The sequence below is a fragment of the Alosa sapidissima genome, chromosome 18, assembly GCF_018492685.1.
Source record: "Alosa sapidissima isolate fAloSap1 chromosome 18, fAloSap1.pri, whole genome shotgun sequence".
Taxonomy (NCBI): domain Eukaryota; kingdom Metazoa; phylum Chordata; class Actinopteri; order Clupeiformes; family Clupeidae; genus Alosa; species Alosa sapidissima.
Genome location: NC_055974.1, coordinates 639,857 through 661,955, shown reverse-complemented (window position 1 = coordinate 661,955; position 22,099 = coordinate 639,857). Strand labels below are relative to the sequence as shown.

General features: G+C 42.2%; 2 protein-coding genes across 6 annotated transcripts in view; one reads left to right on the top strand and one right to left on the bottom strand.

Moving 5' to 3' along the window:
• The window catches only part of LOC121689554 (zinc finger CW-type PWWP domain protein 1-like), a 35,267-nt gene extending 22,694 nt beyond the window's left edge, over positions 1-12,573 (bottom strand). For 3 of the 5 annotated variants that reach the window (XM_042069436.1, XM_042069438.1, XM_042069437.1), the window contains exons 1-10: positions 12,425-12,573; positions 11,383-11,888; positions 10,261-10,342; positions 10,035-10,101; positions 8,399-8,547; positions 8,044-8,154; positions 6,182-6,305; positions 5,988-6,063; positions 3,420-3,524; positions 1,878-1,958 (exon numbers count right to left, since the gene is read on the bottom strand). In XM_042069436.1, coding sequence (XP_041925370.1) covers positions 1,878-1,958; positions 3,420-3,524; positions 5,988-6,063; positions 6,182-6,305; positions 8,044-8,154; positions 8,399-8,547; positions 10,035-10,101; positions 10,261-10,342; positions 11,383-11,888; positions 12,425-12,440 — 1,317 coding nt within the window. In that variant the 5' untranslated portion in view covers positions 12,441-12,573. The remainder of the gene's footprint in view (positions 1-1,877; positions 1,959-3,419; positions 3,525-5,987; positions 6,064-6,181; positions 6,306-8,043; positions 8,155-8,398; positions 8,548-10,034; positions 10,102-10,260; positions 10,343-11,382; positions 11,889-12,424) is intronic. The other 2 variants (XM_042069439.1, XM_042069440.1) reach the window with 2 other exon arrangements.
• Positions 12,574-13,374: 801 nt separating this feature from the next.
• On the top strand, positions 13,375-21,998 carry mepceb (methylphosphate capping enzyme b). Its single transcript, XM_042069453.1, has 5 exons — positions 13,375-14,147; positions 14,294-15,929; positions 19,821-20,039; positions 20,521-20,644; positions 21,279-21,998. Exons 2-5 carry the CDS (start codon positions 14,331-14,333, stop codon positions 21,329-21,331), a joined length of 1,995 nt encoding a protein of 664 aa, XP_041925387.1. The 5' UTR covers positions 13,375-14,147; positions 14,294-14,330; the 3' UTR covers positions 21,332-21,998.
• Positions 21,999-22,099: the final 101 nt, after the last annotated feature.

Below are 22,099 nucleotides of genomic sequence, written 5' to 3'. Positions count from 1 at the left end.
GGTATGTGATAATGTGGGGCTATTTTAATTCCAAAGGCCAAGGGAACTTTATCAGGATGCATAGTATCCTGGATCCATAAAGTGGCCTTTAAAAATAAAACAAATCTGCCTGCCTCTATGGGAATTTAACATAAGGGTCAAATACGTATTGCCCCTGTAATTTAAGGAAGAACATTTATTTATTTACGATACATTCTTCATTCACTAAGAAAATTGGTGTCCTTAAAGGGTTTTTTTTACTCATTTTGTTAATTAAAGGTGCTCTAAGCGATGCCACACGTTTTATAGGCTAAAACATTTTATGTCACTTACTGCAAACATCACCTAACCAACCGCTAGCTGTCTGTGTCCTGAATACACTGTAAAAAAAACGCGATCTCTGTGGACAGCCCAGGCTCCAAAAACAACCTGGGCAAACCTAGCCCATAAAAACATAACAAACTGTTCCAGCAAATCACAGACGAGATGCGCGTTTAGGAGAGTTTCAATTGCACGGGAGCAGCACGGGAGGGAGGGGGAGGAAGTAGCGAGCTAGCTCTCTGTTTTGTTTGAAAGTCAACAGAAGTGACGTTACCCAGCATCGCTTAGAGCACCTTTAAGGCATTAAGATCAATTTCTAACAGATGATTTTATATTCCTCTTTTTAGTCAACTTTAGCATGGGTTCAAATACTTATTCTCCCCACTGTATATAAATATATATATATACATATAAACAGCATCATTGTATTCCACATGAAATAAAACAGCTCTACTACTGTACAGTGGAGTGATCTCTAGACCTGCTCAACTTTCTTTCCCCCCAAAACCATGCTGCCAGAGCTCACCCCAGACCCTCTACAGTATTTGTGGGGAAACTTTGCTAAAACCACAGGACTTTTCACGTGGCGTGCAAGTGTGGTGTGAAAGTGTGTGTGGAAGTATGTATGAACGGGAAAAAAATATAAAAAGACAACCTCCCAAAGATCATGAGTAATACCGTATGTTGTAATGGTAGACCTAAATGTACAAATGATTTGATGTAAAGCCAAGATCTGTTCATATGCTTTGTGAGTTTGTGTTGTAAAAATAATAAGAAGAAGAAAAAGAGAATGACATCGAGCAGCGGAACTTTAAAAAGTGCATCGCTATTTTGATAGTCAGCGGCGCATTTGAAGGAATCTGCTTGCACGCGAGACCGTATGTAACAGTTATTCCATTAAACCATGCTTTTTTAAAACCTAGCAGAGTATAGCCACACATTTGCACTCGCATTTGCATAACACATTTGCACTCGTCTATTATTTGATACTTATTACAGTGCATGAAAATGCACTGTTCTGTTATCCAAAGTCGTCTTCTTCTTCCCACCAAATGATGTGTCTAATTCAGCTTCCGTTTAACGTAGAAACTTCGTTCAAACTTTGTAACGTAGGTCTTGAAAAGGACACTTGAGGAATATATTTTTCGTTTTTGTAAACTACTTTTTGAGATATCTACTACAGACAGAGAGAGAGAGAGAGAGAGAGAGAGAGGGAGAGAGAGAGAAAGAGAGTAAGAGAGAGACAGAGGGAGGAGGATAAAGAGAGAGAGGAGGTCCAGACAGCAGTTTTCATGGTTATCAGTAGGTGAGGGAGAACAGAGATGGGAGAGAGCATTTATCTACAGCATATGACAGTCATCATGACATAAAGTATTTCATAACTATAAAAATGTAGAAAGGGTTTGGGAGGGATTAAAATTAGGTAATTGGTGTGAAGTGGCAACATTCAGAGCAATTACAAGATAAAGAGCTCCCTCTAGTGAGGATAGAGAGATCATCAGCAGAAAGCACAGAGGATGGGGATTAAGGGTACTGTATGCTCTGTATATTTCGTACTGAATGTGTGAGCGCTGTACCTGTAGAGCGAGTTTCTGTGCACGTCCAGCCATCTTTATTGCATCCCTCAATTTCCTTTTATACACCTGCTGCCTCGCCATCTGAAAACCACCGGCCATGAATAAATACCCATAAATACCACCACTTTGCCAGAGAGCACTGACACAATTCAACAACTTCTCTACATATTGTTTCTAAATTAGCATGGAAAAAGGAAAGAGTGTGTGTGTGTGTGTGTGTGTGTATGTGAGAGAGGGAGAGAGAGAGAGAGAGAGAGAGAGAGAAGAATCAATGAACTAGAAAACGCAATTCCAGGGAATTACCAGTGCATGAAAATGCAAAACATATGGTGTGAAATATATTGTTAAAACAGATGATGTGCTAATTGGCAACCAACATGATGAGGTTTAATATAGTTCAAATGACTGAACTAGGTAGATGAGGTTTAATATAGTTGGAATGACTGAACTAGGTAGATGAGGTTTAATATAGTTGGAATGACTGAACAGTTAAATAGGTGGATAGTTTAAAAGGTTAAATTATTTGCTAGGTAGACAAAGTTTAATATAGTTGGAATGACTGGACAGTTAAATAGGTGGATAGTTTAAATGGTTAAATTATTTGCTAGGTAGATGAGGTTTAATATAGTTGGAATGACTGAACTAGGTAGATGAGGTTTAATATAGTTGGAATGACTGAACGGTTAAATAGGTGGATAGTGTAAAAGGTTAAATTATTTGCTAGGTAGATGAGGTTTAATATAGTTGGAATGACTGAACTAGGTAGATGAGGTTTAATATAGTTGGACTGACTGAACAGTCAAATAGGTGGATAGTTTAAAAGGTTAGCCTGAGAAACTGATAGGGTGCAGGTGGCCTGGCCACCTGGGCTAGGATTCTAATTCTAACGGCAGTCTTAATAGAGCCATATTGTATGCTTAAAGCCTGAGTTTAAAAGTTAAATGTAGATAGTGTAATGGATGTTGATAGGCAGATTGTTTAATGGATGTTGATGGATAGTTTAATGGGTGGATGAGTGAATGGTTTGAAGAGGATGAATGGATAGAAAGTTGGATGAAATGTGTCTTATATCCTTGTAGAATGGAGAAACACAGAGAGAGTTGGTCTAGTTCAGTAGAAAGCAGTTGATACAGGTGCAATCAGTTGAACTGATTCTTTGATGGGGCCTAGATGAGCAGCTGGAAGATGATACAGGTGCAAATCAAGTTAATTAGTCCATTGTGATGTCATCAGCCCATGTTAAGTCTATGGGGAAATTTTGAGTAGTTTTTAATTAATAGTTTAAAAAGTATAAAAGTTACAAAGCTAAAATACAAAGCCCACATGTCCTAAGTAAGACCTACGTAACATAGTTTGAATGAAGTTTCTACGTTAAACGGTTGAAGCTGCATTATCTGCGTTAGGAGAAGAATAATAATATCAAAATGCCTAGGAAGAACAGTACGGTGCATTTTCATGCACTGTAATAAGAAGAAGAAGCCTAGGAAGAACAGTACAGTGCATTTTCATGCACTGTAATTATGGGGAGAGAAAGAGACTAACATTGAGGGCAGTCTGCTCTTGAAGGTCGTTGTAGTCTCTTATTCTGCAGCGCTGCACCCATGCACGAGACGCTGGGCTCCCCAAATATGTCACATGGCACTTACACTGCACACGCAAAACACAACAGTTTGTTACATTTAGTATGCTTATAACACATACATATATATTTAGTATGCTTATAACACAGAGAGGTCACACACAATATTTACTACCTTCATGGACACTACACATGCCTGCATGACATAATTATGTAATGCAGGGCTGTAGTCAAGACCACCTTTGTCGAGTCCAAGACAAGTCCAAGACCAGGACTAGTCGAGACCAAGTCAAGACCGAGTCCAAAGAGGTTCGAGTCCAAGACAAGACCGAGTCCAAAAAGGTTCGAGTCCGAGTCAAGACCGAGTCCAGGATAGGAAAAAAAGTCTTGTGCATGACAGTATCAAGACAATCATTTTGGGTTATTATTATTATTATCTAAAAGCAAAAACAGTGTGAACACACCCAGGATTTGTAAGTGTAGCCATTCCCCTTCTCCAATATTATTATAGGGCTGTCAAACGATTCAAAATATATATTTTGAAATGAATTCATCTCGATTAACCGCAATTATAAAGTTCCTAAAGACTAAAGCTTCAACATAAATCACAAAATTAATGAGTAACCACAAAGGTAAAAGTAAAACACTTTTATATTATTTAAATGATAATACTGACACAGTAATTGTGTTTTAAAGTATTCATTTCTTAAGAAATACTACACATACGATGCTGTTTAACTCATTTGTAAATGGTGCACTGTTACTTTAAGCCCATTGTGGCCACGTTCTCATAATGATCTTTTTTTTACCAGCTCCATTGAAATATAGCCTATAGCTAGTCCACAAGCTCTAATATTGTTTGTACCACATGTATTGTACAATATTAACAATGATAAGCATGATATTAAGTTGGTATAAACAGTTTTCATTCCTTTGGAAATAGAAGCATGTAATGACATGATGCTAGCTAGACATTTTCTGTTTGCAATTAAAAGTGAATGATGAGCCTGAGCCAGTCACCTAGCTATCTGAATGGAATGTGTTTCAATCGGCATAATATGTGCTTCATGTAAACAAATTATTGAAGACTTCAAGACTCACCAGTTCCATTACACAAAGGCAAAGACAACTCTTCATATTTTTGTCCATTTTTCAAATCACAGTGAGTGCAGCCTACATACATGTTTATAACTGGTCAGTAGTGGAAATCGGATAAATCCGCAATCTCCTCTAACCTCGTCTTTGTTGCCTTCCTTTTATAAGTTTCTTATATTAAAAAGGAGATATCAATTATCATCAACAACGACAAGCCAGCTGGAGCCTGCCAATCGTTTTCTCTCCTTCTCGTGTGCGTTCAGACGCGCTCTTAATTAAATGGAGTAGCATACGTTCAAGTTGGATCTTAATGGAGAGGAGCCGAAAAGTATCATCTTTATGTAACTGTTGCAGTTGGTGCATTTTGACATTGTAAACGTTATCTAACAAGAGTGAAAAGCAGTTTGCAGTAAAGCTACTATTTGGCTAAATGTTGGTTCCTCTTTATCTTCAGCTAACTCCACAGACAGTAAAATAAACTCTCAGGCTTGCGGTTTTAGGTTTTGCGGCTTCCGTTACGTGACATCAGCCCCCCACAAAGGTAAACACTATTGAGTTAATATTTTGTAACGCATTATGTATTTCAAAATGAATCGCGGCGATTAACACGTTAATTTTGATGGCCCTAAAGACACCTGGACTCGGTCGAGACCAAAAGCCATATTTGGCAAGACCAGTGGCCGAGACCGAGACAAGACCAAGTCCAAATACTAGCGAGTCCGAGACAAGTCCGAGACCATAGAAAAACGGTCTCGAGTCCGGACTCGAGTCCAAGACCGGACTCGAGTACTACAGCCCTGATGTAATGATTGTATCATCACAGACACATGTAAATGAGCTTCACTTGTGTCATGGTGCGCTTACTATATTACCTCTAACATTCCACACTTCTATGAAAGGAAGGTTGAACTGGGGATCAGTGCAGATGACTACAAACAGACTGCACCACAGAGGGGCGTTTGCTTTTGGTGATGTTATGGTAAGTAGGTTAGCAGCGCCCTCTAGTGAACACTACATTTGCTTTCTCGCAGTCACTACCAGGAGAATTCATTTCAGTCATGTTCACTTTGCTGTTTACCAAATAGTTTAGGTCAGGGGTTCTCTGACCAACGTAGAATAGAAAAATTTCCGAGGACCCCCTTCATAATTTAACAATTGTGACTGATATGAGATTCATAACAGATTGAAGTGATTTGTCATAATCACATCAGAGTTAAATGTTAATGTTGGTCTGAGCCATAGTCATAATTTGCTTGTTTTATTGGAGCAAAGGGTCATAATCTATCAATATATATATTTTTAAAAGATAAAGCACAACTTTATAATGTTATAATGTATTTATAATTACAAAAGTCAATTATTTTGCGGATCCCTTGGCTTTGGATTGTGGACCCCACTTTGAGATCCCCTGATTTAAGTTTAAGGTGCTTCCTTACAGGAAAGGGATCTTTTTTTGTCTTGAACTGTAAGAAGTCATTGGTGATCGGATCTCTTTCAATCATGGCTGGCCACCTGCACACACCACAAAAAGAAAAAAAAAGAAAATCACCTCTCCTGCATATATTTGACCAGGTATGTGTGTGTGCTTGTGTTAGCATTTGTGTATGTGTCTGAGTGTGTGTGTCTGTACCAGGGGTATCCAGTCTGCTGGGCCCACACCAGTGAACCAGGCACAAGGCTGCAGTAGTAGAACTCCTCCTCCTTACTCACACTCCAACTTTCCTCTGGGGCATCACAACTGCTACGAGCCAAATCTACTCATACATACACACACCCCCCCACACACACATACACACACAGAGCGAGAGACAAAGCGAGAAAGAGAGAGAGAGACACACACACACTTAAACTGTCTGTGAATGTGGCTCTACTACACTACCGGTCAAAAATTTGGGGTCACTTAGAAATTTCCATTCCACTCCATTGTAGACAGAATACCAGCTAAAATCAGTTGCATTGTTTTTTTTTAATCAGTTTTCAGATTATGTGCTTACATAATTGCAGAAGGATATGTCATGAAAGTGAACATAAGATATTAGAAAGGCAAACAAAAGTTAAAGCTGCTTTTGACATGGTAGCCTACAATGAAAAAAAATGATGCTCTGAATACTGATTCAGCTGTCGCTGAAAGTTTCTATAATTGACGCATTTAATGCTGACGTTTTGACATGCATATCTTGTTCTTCCATCTGAAATGACTCCTCTACCTTTGCTGCCTGCATATTTTCTGTTTTTGTTGCTAAAAAAACATTTTATACAATGGCCTTGAAGTCTTGAGTTAGTGAATTAACTAAACATTGTTTGCTGGTAACTAACAAGCCACAAATAGCCTACAAATTATATAATCACTGCGTGTGTGCATTCTTATTCTCTCTCCTGTGCAAACATAATGTGTGCGTTCCATAGCCAAGTGTGTAGCCTAGTTGTGCTGTATAAAGTGAAAAAAAAAAAGAAAATTATAAACAGCCAACTGTCATGCAGTTAATTGGCTACAGTGCAGTGAAGAGTTTGGAAGTTATGGTATGCAACTTCATTTATGAACCAGAACATGGGCCAAACAGTTGGCCAAGCCTCTTTCTTGTAGCTTACCTGTTAAAACATCCGCCAGATAGTTTAACCCTTAAAGGTGTAGGTTTTTGAACGTTCTAAGTTCCGCAACAATTGAAGGTTCTAAAATTCTATGTTGAATTCAATGAACCCAGATATTCTTTAGAATGTGCATTTCTCAACATTCCCGTCACATCAGTGTGACGGTACTCCTTTAAGGATAGCCAACAGCCAATAGGCCTACAGATTCTTTTTTAAAGTTATTTCTCAACTACTGGCTAAATTATCAAATGGGTGCTTTCTCTTCGTCCTCCAAAAATTACAGGTAGTTCAGTAGAGAGCCATTTGAATAAATTACGTAGCATTTGCAATTGAAAACGTTGTGATAAGTAGGCTATTAACTTTGCAGAGTTAAAATTGAATGCATCAAATTTGAACAAAGTTGTGTAGGCTACACCGCGCCAGCTGTAGTCTGCATGAACAGTCCTTGGGGGGGCCTGAAGCCAACACATTTGAGGGAGAGCGGTGCAGTGAGACTGCGTGCTCTCCCTGTGCACATCTCTACAATGAAACAATAATTTATCTAGGCTAATCTATATTTTAAATAGGCAATTACTGCATGCTGCTATGGAAAACCTAAGTCAATTTATTAGAGAGACTGTGAGTAATGCAGGAATGGACGTTTCAGTTATTCAGTAACTGTAAGTAGTTACTGAAATTTGAACTGTAATTTGTTTACCTTACTTTGTTACCCAATAAAGTAATTAAATTACAGTAACGTGTTACTATTTAACTTGTTGTCCCCAACACTCTCCATATGTGATACAGTAATATGTGATACAGTGTAATCTCAGACCTGGAATGAGAGCTAAATCTGAGATCAGCGCACTTGCTGATGCGAAGATGCATGTGTTAATTTTCTTGTGTGCGTATGTGCACACATACCCGTGTTCTCTCTACAGGTCCAGTTTTTGGGTAGGGTTGAAGGGTCTGTATAGTCCTGCAGCCTTCTCCACTTCTTACATTCTACTCTACTGCACTGAACCCACGAATCATCTAAACAAACGCAAATGTACACGCGGTTACACACATATTAACCATCTAACCACATTCTCATGATTTAGTCACAACTTTCACTCTCACTTTCTTTCTCTCTCTCCCCCTCTCTCTGTATCTCACACACACACACAGCAATATCGTATTTCTTCATAGGGCTAAAGTATCTGGCAGCACACCTGCACACTATACTATACTTTTATATAGCACATAATGCAGTACTGATCTGACAGAAGCTACATACATTCATCTGCCTCGCTATCATCCTCTTTTCTCCTCTTCTGGCTCCCACTCTTCACACCTTTCTCTTCTCTTTCTTTGTGGCGATGGTGCATCTTCTCTGTCCTGTCCTCATAGATCTCCCGTTCGTCATCCTCCCTCTCTTCCCTCATCCTGCAATCACACACAGACACACATACATTAGCATACATATTACCTAAGTTGCATGTGTATTCTGCTCTTTCTTTTAAGCCATAAAAAGCTGCTGTCTGTTGATTCATCCTAGATTCATTCATTGACTCATTCCAGTCACTGTACATTATTGTGCACACTTGGGCTTACCACTTACCTGACAGGGCTTAAATTTCACTGCGGGATTGCGGGTATTGCGCATAATTTGTTCAAGTCCCGCAACTCTAGCCATCATAATGCGAGAAATTCCCGCATACACTTTTACAGTCTGTCTGATGACGTTAATATAGCCTAATCATTAAGTGGCGTGAATGCGGTGCTATTGACCGGACTGATCAACTACCGAGTTGAATTGAACATAGCCTCATGCAGACGCACACACACACACGGAGAGAGAGAGAGAGAGAGAGAGAGAACCACTTTGCGCTTACGCAAATAGGCTACGCTACCATGGCAAACTTTTACATCTGGAAAGAGCTCCTTGGTAACTATCCTGCTAGCTCAGGTCACGTCAACACTTGATCCCAGAAAGATTGTCTTCGACATGTTAGTTTTTTGAACATTTATTGTATCTAATGACATAGAAAACATAATGATTTGTATACACATACCGCACTATGCACAACTTTTATTCACTAGCGACTATAGCCTAAAACCGTCAGGTTGAAGGGGGGCTAATTACTCCATAGAATTACTCTCACGTATTTTCTTAAAGTGACAGGCACTCAATTACACCTACTCATCAGCAATGTGCACTCAATTGGACCTACACACCACATTAAAGATATGCCTAAGTGTTATAGGTTAAACGTCAATATGAGGCATTCAAATTACTAAATATGTTTAGCTACTAGTAATTACTAGTAAAATGCTATACTTTAAAAAAATGCATTATTAAATAAATACACTCTATATGAATTAAAAAATATATGATAGAAACACATCACATAAGCTATCATTTTCAGTGTGTGTTTGTGTGTGTGGAGAGAGTCAAGCAGAATCTAGGATGTCCACTGTTGTGAATGATCCCACTACAGTATATATTACTGATGACGTCAGGGTGGTGGGGGCCCCAAAATCAAACACTTTTTTAAAAAAAGTATCGAAGTATTGAAATCGCAATTCTTGACTTGGTATCAGAATCGACCCCCCCCCCAAATTGTGTAAATCCCCCCTACATGAATAACCTAAGGGGGGAATTCTCCCCCATTTTGAAAAATTAATTTTAAGCCCTGCCTGATAATCATTTCCATCAACATACAGTATGTGCATGTGTGCAGCTTCTGTGTGGCAACGTTCATGACAAAATTCATGTTTTTGTGGATTCAATACTCATTATTATTTAGAGAGTTAAAGGTAGTAATAAAATATCTATGCCTTGACTTTACTATAAGTTTATTAAAAGTGCCTATAAAATGTATGTGTGTGTGTGTGTGTGTGTGTGTGTGTGTGTGTGTGTGTGTATTTACTTGTTCACTTCCTGGTCTATGCTAGCCTGCAACAACTCCACCTCACTCAGCATGGCTCTGGCATCCTCTGCAGAAACACAACAGTCACACAGAGACACAAGCAAAATAACGGTTCAACACACACACACACACACACACACACACACACACACACACACACACACACACACACACACACACACAGACACACACACACACAGACACACAGAGAGTGCTCTTCACGTACCCATGCAGGTCTCCAATTGTGCAGCACCCAATACGTTATCAAAGAGATCTTCATATTGACTGTCTGTCAATGCTACTGGAGCCTAAAAGAAATAAAAGTATAAAAGGGCAATGAGTAGCAAAAGAAAAACAATGGAGATGGGGGGATGAATGCAAAACTAGTGCTAAACCTATTTTGATGGTTTCTAAATGAAAAATTTGAGCAGACAATCACTCGCTACAGCTCTCTGTTTGTACAGGAAAGAGGAAGAGACCAAAAGGAGCATTTGCATGCGCTACGACATGCACACAAGTTTTTGTGTGTCATACCAAGGGGGACTTGAATGATTCATCATCTGAGACAAGGCATATGTGTGTGATTGCATTGATCTACTGACACATCCAATCCACTCTTGTCTCTACCTCCTGTAATTCTAACATATATGATCTGTACCATAGACTACAATCTATTACAGCCTTGGCACTGGGTTGTAACACAATAAATATACATTATCTGGGTGTTACTAAATAGCACAGCTGTAACAGTCAGACATACTCTCAAGTTTTACTCCTTCTACTGGGCTATTAATAGACCTACGGTCAGGGTCAAAATGGAGAACAACCTAGCAGTAACTGGTGTTTGGCTGGATGAGACCCTGACCATATCACTTTCATTAACCTTTCAGGAGAAGACACAGAAAAATGAGCGACTAACTGAGAATATCTAATGTGGCATGTGTCGTGTAGCATTGTAAGAATATTGCATTTAATGCTGAAACCTTCACAAAAAAGTTGGGAGTAGCTCAACTATTCCAAAATGGCTATGGATATATTCAACACCAGGCTGGTTGTAATTAGTACAGGAAATAATTAAACTCTAGTTTGTAACTGAGAAATGTGTCACAAAACAAATGCTACATATTCTAAAATTTTCAGTAAGGGGTGTTTGCTACTTTGCAGATAAATCTATACCCAGTCACCCCCTTAAATTTATGCACACAGGTTAGTGATCAAAACAACTTAACCATAACGTTTTGCGAGGGACTTATGAATCACTTCTCTCATCTACAAGGCAGCATATAGGCCTACTACTCTCAAAGACTTTGCTCAATACCTCTTTCTCTTTGATCTTGGGCATACATACATTTTCTCTCCTCTTTTTCTCCTTCTTCTCTCTTTGTGCACTCTCCCCTGTCTTCTGCAAATGTTTGTTTTTACTTGGCATTCCATTTGTATCTTTGTCTCCACCTGTGGCTGGTTCTTGCTGTTTATTCTTCACTTTCTCCTTTTTATCTTTCTGTCCGGTAACCTCCCCCTCTGGTCCATCATCTGAGAGAGACTGACTTACAATAGAATTTTCCATGGGCCTATCCCCTGCTTGACCACCTTCAGTAATAACTTTTGTATTTCCTGCCTTATTTTTTTCTCCTGTGCCTTTCTTATTAAGACCTGCTAAAGGCGTGTGCTTCTCACTCGTCTTTTTGATACCAACAATGTCCTGTTCGACTGTATCTGTTGTCGTCTTTTCTTCCATCTCTCTATGGGTTTTTACTTCTTTTTTCGTGTCTTCTCCATCCTCGCTCTTTTCTTTTCCATGAGGCTGCTTGTCACGAGCTGATGGAGGAGCGAACTTACGTTTCTCCTTTTGACCTTTAACATTAACATCGTCACATGAAAGAAAAGGTAGAAACTAGTTAGATGATAAACACCAGGTAGCCAAGACAAATTGGCTGACTTGATAGATATGTTTTACATATGCTGTCGTTCATTGAATGAGAAGTGTGGAAGATAAGCGAACACTAAAGTGTGGAAGATAAGCGAACACTAACTACAGTTAGCGATATTGGAATCTGACTCAATGTTAAAGACCAGTTAGCTGCTAGCTGCTAATGTTAACTTGATATCTACAAGACATGTTTCTATTAACGTTAAAGTTACACATGTCTAATTTCGTAAATCGGAAACGATAGCTAATGTTTTTGGTATGTATTTACATTAAGTTACATACATTTTGGTGTATTATTTTATAGTTATTTAACGTCACAGTTATGAATGTTACATAAAACATTAGCTGTTATAACGTTAACTTATAACATTGGAGTGTAGCTAAGGTTAAATTGCCTTCAATGGTAATGTAAGTTGACAGTCATGTTAATGTTAAAAATAAAAGAAAGTTACTCAGCTACCAATTTTCATGTCCATTTCGAGTCCTTTCCCTTAAACGCCCAGAAAGTGTAACGTTATTCTCTCTGTGAAGCAAGCAGACTGTTTCTAAATTTGAACCTGAATAACCAGTCAATCTTGGACAGTTATCACGCGCTCGAATTTACCGCCACTTGCACTCAAACGTTCTTTATTTACACAGCAGGGCAGAGGAGCCATGAAAAAAAATATTAGACAACTATTTTGAGATGGGAGTGGGATGTAACTGTAAGTATAGTGTAACTACATGCAACACGTCTATTTGGGATAACACATAGGCCTAGCAATATACTGTAATGTCCTGTTGCTGTGCACTTTCAGAGACTCTTCTTCAGCATTCTCCTGATCCATAGCCAAACCACACTGCATTCGATAATTTCCTTATGGTGAGGTCCTGCGTCCTGCCATGCATACACATTGGGGGTAAGTGGGGGAGGGGTGACTTGCAAGTGGCTCGGCAATCGGACGTTGACAAGAGTTGTATTACATTACGTAACAGCATAACAGACGTAAAACGACCGATTCACTTTCCATGTTTTGCTGACACTTATGTGTCACAGTGGCCAACCCCGAAATAAAACATTTAAACATTGTTTACACGAGATAGGGGTGTCCGGGGCAAAACCCCTTTTTCTTAGGAAACACATATATAAATAACACAGAGCAGCGCCTTTGAAAACGAAAAACATGTAACACTAATTTCAACTACGTTTACATTTTATAATATGAATTGTTTCGTGAATTTGAAGCTTCTTTGGGCGACATTTAATAAGAGATTTTGTGGCTACAGTTGGTGCAGGCAGAGCTTGGGATACCTATTACAGGGTAGGCGGGAACTGCCTGCCCATGCTTGGCTGGTAAAAGATACGATTGGCTTATACTAGGAGGTCAAGAAAGAGTGTCGTATTTCATTGGTTCGACTGGCTGCTCGTTAGTCTCAGCGAGGGTCTGTCGAGAAATATAAGAGCGTGGCTACACTCCATCTCAGAGAGATACAGGAGTTCTATCTCCCGAGTACTGATCCTCAGACTTAGGAGAAAGCGAGCTTACTAGCATTCATGCACACACTACATTTAAAGAGCCGTGCCTTTTCATCTCAGATATTTTTTTCATAAATCGATCTATCGAGGAATATAATTTAGATTTAGATTTTTCATTACCGCTTACTTTCTTATGAGGCACGCGGAATCAGGATACTTGCAGTGCACGCTTAAAAATTGTCGTGAGGACAGCTTGAAGGGTGTATTTTTCTGTCTTTTTTAGAGAGCACCCACGGGAGGGGGCACGGGGCAGGCAGGCGCAGCTCAACAGTGGCAGAGGCGGAGAAACGGTCGACCAGGCTGTGCCGTATGTGTGAGAGAGGGAGGGGGCAGTCTCTGTATCCGTGTTTATGTGCCCAGCTCTTCTCTGGAGTGACCGCATTATTCATGAGACGGAGTGACGTCTGCGTAACAAGGGCGGTCTTATGCTAATGGCCGTAGCCCAGTACGAGCCAGAGGGGGCAGCATCTTGCACAAGCACGCAGGGGAGAGTGTGGGTCATAGTGCTCACCACACGCTGAGTGTCACCTCAAACTCATACAGCCCAAGGAACCATATGTGAGTGTGTGGCTGTGTGTATGTTGGAGGGGGCACATACAGGAGTCCTCGGTAGCCTACTAATTTGCTGATTGAGAGTAAACCAGGGCACACATTCAGAAGACAAAGAGTAAGTATAGGAGATTTTTAAAGAAAATCTGCCTAAAGTGGTTTGGTTGTTTGCAGCTTGGATGATTCCCCTGTGTCCTCTCTCTCTCTGTCTCTCTCTCTCTTTCGCTCTCTCTCTCTCTCTCTCTCTCTCTCTCTCTCTCTCAGGATCACTGCACACTGCAGCCAGGGATGATCATGGGAGATGCTTGAGATGTCAGTGGAGAACGAGACAGTTGTGAAAGGCGATGGAGGTGGGGGCTCGCTCTCTCACCTCCACGCCCCTAAAGACATGCACCCTCCTAAAATGGTGTCTGGAGGGGAACCCATAGCCCCTCTGTTGGCCAGTGTTGGGCTCACAGAGGGTGGCACCATTGGTGTGTGTGTGGGGGGGAAGCCCCTGCAGCCCAAAAACGGCCTTCAGGCTCCCCAGCCAGGGCCCCAGAAGCTGGCCAAGCGGCGCTACAGCATGAACGTGAGCATGCGACCCTCTACCGGCCCAGCCAAACGGCGCCGCCGTGCCTCGGATAGCCAGCCCGTCCTTCCCTCTCATTTTCTGCTTGGCGGGAACATCTTCGACCCACTCAACCTCAACAGCCTGCTGGACGAGGAGGTCAGTCGGGCACTCAACGCTCACACACCCGAGACCTCGCCACTGCCTGCCAAGGGCCGCGAGCCAGTGGAGATTCTCGTGCCTAAGGACATCACAGATCCACTCAACTTGAGCGGGCGTGGCGGCGGGGGAGGGGATGGGGTGCTGCTCTCGCCCCTCAAGAGGAGGAGGCACCGCAATCGCCACCATGGGGTGGGACCCCCAGAGCAGGCCGACTCTGAGAAGGGAAAGCCTGCAGAGCCATGTGGGGGAGGGGTGGTGAAGGCAGGGGTGGTGAAGGCAGGCACAGTTCCGGAGGAGCCCAGAGTGGCCGCTGTGTTGCCAGGGGTGAACCAGGCGCAGGACTCCCCTCTGCCGTACGAGCTCAACACGTCCATCAATTGCAGGGATGAGGTAGTTCCGCCCATATTGCCACGGCGACATTCGCAGTCTGGCCCTAGCTCAGCATCACAGCCACGCCCGCCTGGGAGCATAGATCCCGCCCTCTGTGGACAACCTCCGTCTCGCTTTAGAAAGCGCAGGCGCACTGTGAGTCGCTCTGAACGCCTATCAATCACCCCTACGCCAACCATTGGCCTTAATTCAGACAGGACGAGCAGCCAAACTTTCCAAACTCCGATTGTAGGTGGGGCCAAAGGAAGCCACCACACAAGCTCCTCCCAGCCATCACAGAAGCCACGGAAACCTCAACGGAAGTACAAGTATGGCAACTACAGTCGCTACTATGGTTACAGACGGCCAAGCCTTCTGGAGGACCCACGGCTGGCTGTGCTAAAGCCCGAGTGGTTCCGCAGGAAGAAAGTTTTGGACCTCGGCTGCAACACTGGCCATGTCACCTTGGCTATCGCCAAGCACTGGGATCCCGCTCACATTTTGGGCGTAGACATTGACGGAGGGTTGGTGCATGCTGCACGGCAGAATCTGCGCCATTACCTGTCCGAAGTGCAGCCAACGGGGGGCCCTAACCATTGTGCAGAAAAGGCGGGGAAGGAAGGCAACTATTCGGACAAAGATGGGAAATCTGTGGGAGGGGTGTTCACTGCGTTGATGGACCTTCAGCTCACAGCGGCGTCCTCTGCTGCTCGGAGGCCGATCCTGCTGTCATTTCGTCTCTGCAGAGGACCCATCACTGCACCCCTGCTTCCAGAAGCTTCACAAGTGCGCTTCCCTCACAATGTGTTTTTCATGAAGGTAAGGTCATAACCTAACGATCTTGGTGAAGACTGCTTTTTTTTTCAGGAAGGGAGAATAAGGCCTCTTGCTGCCTCAATGACTCATATCTATCCACATAGTCATACACAACACACCAACACATGCCAATAAGTCAGCACATACTTACTCACCTCACTTATTACTTAAATAAAGCAGCACACATTAATTTAATGTAATCTCCCATAGGCATACATCACCACTAACTGGTTTATGCCTTTTTGTTTGGAGGACAAAACATTGGCTTTATAGGTCAAGTCACTCTAGAATAAGCGCACTAGACTAGACTGTGTTTTCTGTTGAGTAATCTTCAGTTTTAGTATTGCAACACATCCAGAGACACTTGATTTCATTTCTTTATCCGTCTGTTTTTCAGATAGTGAGTGCACTCTATTGTCATTCAGAGCAAGGCATGGCAGCACACACAATCCTACACTTCTGGTAGATACTTTTGCATGGCTGGATTGATTAGTTTGACGCTTTCAGAGGTTCTTGTGGGGCTAGGTCATAAGATGGAGGTTCCTTTGTGTGTGTGTGTGTGTGTGTGTCTGTGTGTTTGTGTGTGTGTGCATGCATGGAAGAAGTAGGAGAAGCAGAACTTGTAGGCTAAGGTTTATAGGTGATATGTATGCCTTGCTCTTGCCCTGTATGTTGTGGTATTGTGGGGGTCTTCTGTGTTTTTTTCTCACTCTCTGCTGGACACACACCAACAGGGGGCTAAAGCCTCTGTCTGAGTGAGTGGGTGAGAGAGGAAGGGAGGGTGAGTGCAAATTGCTATTACAAAATGGCCTTTCATGGGGAAACCTAGCAGACACAGATAGGAAAATGTCTGACTTTTAATCTCTGCCACTGCAGCAAGCAACCTGTCACTGTACACTCACATTCTCTCACACACGCATGCATGCACACACACACAAACCCATATGCACAGTCGCCAAAATGTGTGTCTGTGGTTTCACAAAGAGTGTAGTGCTTTGTGCTGTTCAAGACGTGCTTTGCATGAAGGCCTGCACTGTCTTGCAGCTGTGAGAGTGTGTGTGTATAGCTGTGGACAGCTGTTGGCACAACCAGTGTCCCCACATACACACACACACACACACACACGCATACACACATACGCACAAACGCACACACATGTCAAGTCTTGCCATCTCTCACGCCTCATGACATGGACCTGCAATCGGATGCAGGGTTTATGTTAGAGCATGTCTTGTTATTGTTGCACATGCAACGCAAGAGTGGAATTTGATGAGTAGCTGATGGAATTCCTTCCTTATAACGCCCCCCCCCACCCCGTCTTTCCATCTCTCTCGCTCTCTCTCGCTCTCTGTCTCGAGGCTAGGATGGGGGATGGGTGTATTTGCAAGGGACCTTGGATTACAGCTGCTCAAGCCAACTTCCTCCCTCTCTCTCTCAGTGCTCACTTGCTCTTTGCCTCATGATTTCTCTGCCTTGGTCTCTCTCTGTCTCTCTTCCTCTCTCTCTTCCTCTCTCTCTTATTCCTTGCCTCTCTTGCTTTTTTCTCCTTCTCCCCTCTCTTTGGCTCTCTAGTCTTGTTGGGAAGCCAGTAGTGTATTCATGCAGCCACACCTCTCCAACGCCACAAATTTCCAGTCCAGGACCAGAAGGAAGTGTGTGTGCATGTGTGTGTGTGTACGTCTATATGCTCATGCTTTTTCATCTGTTGTCACATTACATGACCACTGAACAATGCAATCTCTCTCTCTCTTTCTCTCTCTCCCTATCGCTTTCACTCTTTCTCTTTCACTGACTCACTGTCTCACACACACACATATACACATACACATACACAATGTAGTCCAGTTGAATGTGGGTCAGGAGTTTGCTCACCCTGTTGACTTTCATAACATTGCTATGTCTCATCCCGAACCACAGTCAGTTCTTATCTAATCAGAGGCCCACAAACACTCAGGGGCTCAAGTAAATAAATGTAAACTCATCCCTACAGATACTGGTGTAGATACACACATACACACACACACACACACACACACACACACACACACACACTACCAGAGTGTCATGGTGAAATGTGTAATAAGACTACTACTTGTGGCTGTCATACTAAGAAAAGTAGATATCACATTTGGTTCTGCTGTGGTGTTAGCTGTTTGAGGATTTGGTTATCTGTGAACTGGAGGAGTTGTTATTGGACTTCACAGCTTTCATTTCCTACTTCCTAATTTCAAGATATGTCCACGTAGTAATCATTAACTCAAGTTCATGTCTAAGATCAGCAATGTTACTGCTGACCTATTAGCTTAGGTAAACGGCCACTTTCTCTGTGTCATGTATGTCGCTGATATTGTTTGTCTAAGTACATCAGCTTCAAATGCAATGATTTATGACATTTTGACAAAGTGCTGTCACCATGGTCTCATATGGTATGCACCCTTACGTACCTTATGTAGCTCTTGTAGTGTAGGTTTTTTACCATTATGTGTTTGTTACAATGAGATGTGTATCATCACTGTGTCTATGGTCGTTGTATGTATTGTTTGTTGGTTTATTTGTTTTGGGTGTCTGTCTGACTTTTTTGAATATAGACTATCTGACACAAATGATTCTTCTTTTTGACGTTTGTTTGCTCACAGTGTCTAACCATGACTGAGCTTGCTGATTTTTTCTGTATTGTGTTGCATTCTTGGGCACCGTGTCTGTTAGGAACATACATTGTTTAATTGTTTAATTGTTTATTTAGATAGGGACAGTGCATATTGATGGACATCAGTACAAGTACACAATACAATATGCTAGAGTTAGCACCATAGCTAGTTTTCATCTATACTACATATACTTCTAAAAAGTACTTACTTTAAAATACTTCTAAATTGCACCAATATTGCAATCTTACACTGAATTATTCATCTCCATCCTCATTTCTGTCATCTGTTCTGTGACATACCCCTAACAGCATTACCCAGCATGGGGGTCGTGAGATTGTGTGAAAAAATACCATATTTTAATTCTACATTAAACATCACTTTTCATAAATAGATAGATAGATGGATACTTTATTGATCCCCAAGGGATCATCCAGTTTGTTTAATTTTCATTCCCCATGTACAGTGTTGTTCTCACATTGGCATTCTTGACAAGTGTCAATACATTGGTAGTAATATTGGTATTAATATTAATGTTAATAATATTCATTATTATTATAATATTCATATTCGTTATTATTATAATATTCATATTTTCAGTATTATTGTTAGTATTTTAGTTTTTTTATGGTCAGGAATACCTGTTATGAACACGATGCTGTTACCCTACACATTTGTAAGACCTGTGATGGTTGATTAAGTAGAAGCCTCATCAACTGCCTGTGGGGATGGCTTCTCATAAAACTCAAGACTCCAATCTAAATCTAATCTAAAGCAGTAAAACTGAAATGGAATGTATTATTCAGTCAGTGGGTAAAAAAGTGCAGGGAACAGGATTATTCTGAGGGGTCGCCACCCAAAAAATGCTGTGAACCGCTGCTGTAATGGCATCACTGTATTTGCCCCAGAAGAGTAACTGTGTTGATTAATCCCAGCGGAATGATTGTTTTAGCGGTCCATGATGATCTATGGAATGCTGTTGCATTAAACTGTATTTTTTTTTAAATTAAAGATTTTTCTCAGTTAATGTACAAAAAAATGCTGATTGGCCCGCCATTCTGGTGTCTGAGGGTAACGTAAGCGCATTGCCAGACTAGTATCTCAGTGAGATGAAAATGAGCTGAGCTACAGGGGGCCGGGGCCAGGCTACTCCCCCTCCCCCTCCCCCTCCTTACATCTTCCTGTGTGCCTAAATAAATGGAGCCCACCCCCACTCCCTTCCTAATGGTGCCCTCGGTCTTCCCGACAGGAGAACTATGTGCTGGCAAGTGAAGAGCAGCTGGCGGGCCAGCAGGAGGAGTACGATGTGATCCTGTGCCTGGGCCTGACGCTGTGGGTGCAGCTGAACTGGGGTGACGGGGGCCTGCAGCGCCTCTTCCGCCGGGCTCACCGGCAGCTCCGCACAGGGGGGCTCTTCATCCTCGAGTCCCAGCCCTGGAGCAGCTACTGCAGGAGGAAGAGGCTCTCGGTACGGAGAGGGGTGGGGGTGGGTAGGAGGGATAGATGGAGAACGATAGAAGAAACTAGTGACTGAGTAGGAGGAAGATAGTGAGGAAGAAAAATATTTAAAGCAATAAGCAGCTTAAAGAGGTAACCACTACAGGAGGAAGAGACTTTTGATATGGAGGAGGAGAGATGGAGAAGAGAAGATCTGTGGGCTTTAGAGGGATAGCTGAAGAGAGATGGAAGGAGGGAGTGAGGTGGGACAAAGAGAGATGGTGAAGGTGACAGTTGGGGGAATAAATGGCTTGAAGAAGGCAGGGAGTTGCATGTAAAGGTCAGATACTAGTAATACCACACTCGTGCTGATGAATAGATCAAAGGGAGATACACAGCTAGTTGGAGACAGGACTGGGTGGAAGATAAATAGAAGATTGAAAAAGAAAAGGCTTTTTGGAAGGAAATGGAGATTGATGTTCTTCCTCTCTCGCTCTGTCTTTCTTTGTTAGGAGACCACCTACAGAAACTACTGCAGTATTCGTTTGAAGCCAGATCAGTTCACAAGCTACCTGACATCAGAAGTGGGCTTCAGCAGCTATGAGCTGCTGGGCACCCCAAACAGCAGTGCCAGAGGTAGGAAAAACACCGTCTGTATAGATGTGTAGATGGGCAGCTGTGGCCTACTGGTTTGAGAATCAAATGTGTGACCGAAGGGATTTGATTCTTGACTGGTAGGAAACCAGTGAAGTGTGGGTGAGGGGAGTGATTGAACAGCACTCTCCTATGTCCACGTCCACGGCTGAAATGCCTGTGAGCAAAGCACCTAACTTCCACATCTGTCATGCAACTCCCCGGGCGCCGCAGAAATGTGCCTATTGCTCAGGTTGTTTCTGTGTGCTCACTACCCCTTATGTGTGTCACTACTCACTTTGCTGTTAGTGTGTGTGTGTGTGTGTGTGAGAGAGAGAGAGAAAGAGAGAGAGAGAGAGAGCGCGCGCCGCACAGATGTGTTCACTAACCACTGATGGGTCAAATGCAGAGGAAGAATTCCCCATACATTTATATTCACTGAGCTATCTGTCCCTCTGTCAATCTGTCTCTTTCATCACTCACTCTCTCTCTCTCTTTATATATATTATTTTCTGTATTCATATCTATGCTTCCATCCATTTAAGACTTTCCATCCACCCTTCCTTCTGGTGCTGGCTCTACTTTAGCTTTTGAGGTCTTTCCCATCTTAAAACCCTTTTCTTGTGTCCCACTGCAGGATTTCAGAGGTCTATTTACCTATTCCACAAAGGTCCCTCCAGCCGGAAGTGACACGCCAGGAAGAGAACTTCACAAACCAGGAAATGATCCATAGGATCCATGTGAATGTGGACATGATGCACTGGACAAGGACCTCCACCGGAAAAAGACGCTTTTCATGGAGCTTTGCATTTCTACAGAGACAATGGGAGAGCGAATGGACTATTCCGACATCTTCAATTATCTTGCACTGCAATTTTGGCTTGACAGAGACAAGGACTCAATACACAGCTCAGACTCTGCCTACTAATACACACACAAACACACACACACACTTTACACACCTTCATACTGACATGCATACACCTTGCTACAGAGATATCATTCTTAACCCTGTTAAAGCATTTGGCTGTCTTTGGGAGGGAGTGCAGTTTTAATCTGTTTTTTAAGAAACAAAATGGTGCCCAGAGGATGAACAGTATTCCTCCACTCAACAGAGTTTGGAGTGTCCCACGGAAACTGGGCCAAGGACCTCCTCCAGACATAGACAGAATCTCACATCTGGTACCTGGTGTGTGTGTTTGTGTGTGTGTGTGTGTGTGTGTGTGTGTGTTTGTGATCAGAATCATTATTATCACAAGAGACTTGCACAAACACACTTTTTGAAGCCGTTGTTTTTGCTTTCAGTGTTAAGATCCATTCTGATGTAATTGGTGGATTAAATGATTTATCAAAAGTATCTCTGCTTGTTTTAATTAGTCTCTGTGTGAAATACCCAGTGTTAGTATATTGATATCTTTAGTTTGAACCCCTCCTCTCTCTCCGACTCAATTCAATTCA

Coding starts and splice junctions, on each gene's coding strand:
- mepceb (XM_042069453.1), top strand. CDS start 14,331: ATGCTTGAGATGTCAGTGGAGAACGAGACAGTTGTGAAAGGCGATGGA. Junction 15,930..19,820: donor ACAATGTGTTTTTCATGAAG/GTAAGGTCATAA, acceptor TCTTCCCGACAG/GAGAACTATGTGCTGGCAAG. Junction 20,645..21,278: donor CCCAAACAGCAGTGCCAGAG/GTAGGAAAAACA, acceptor GTCCCACTGCAG/GATTTCAGAGGTCTATTTAC.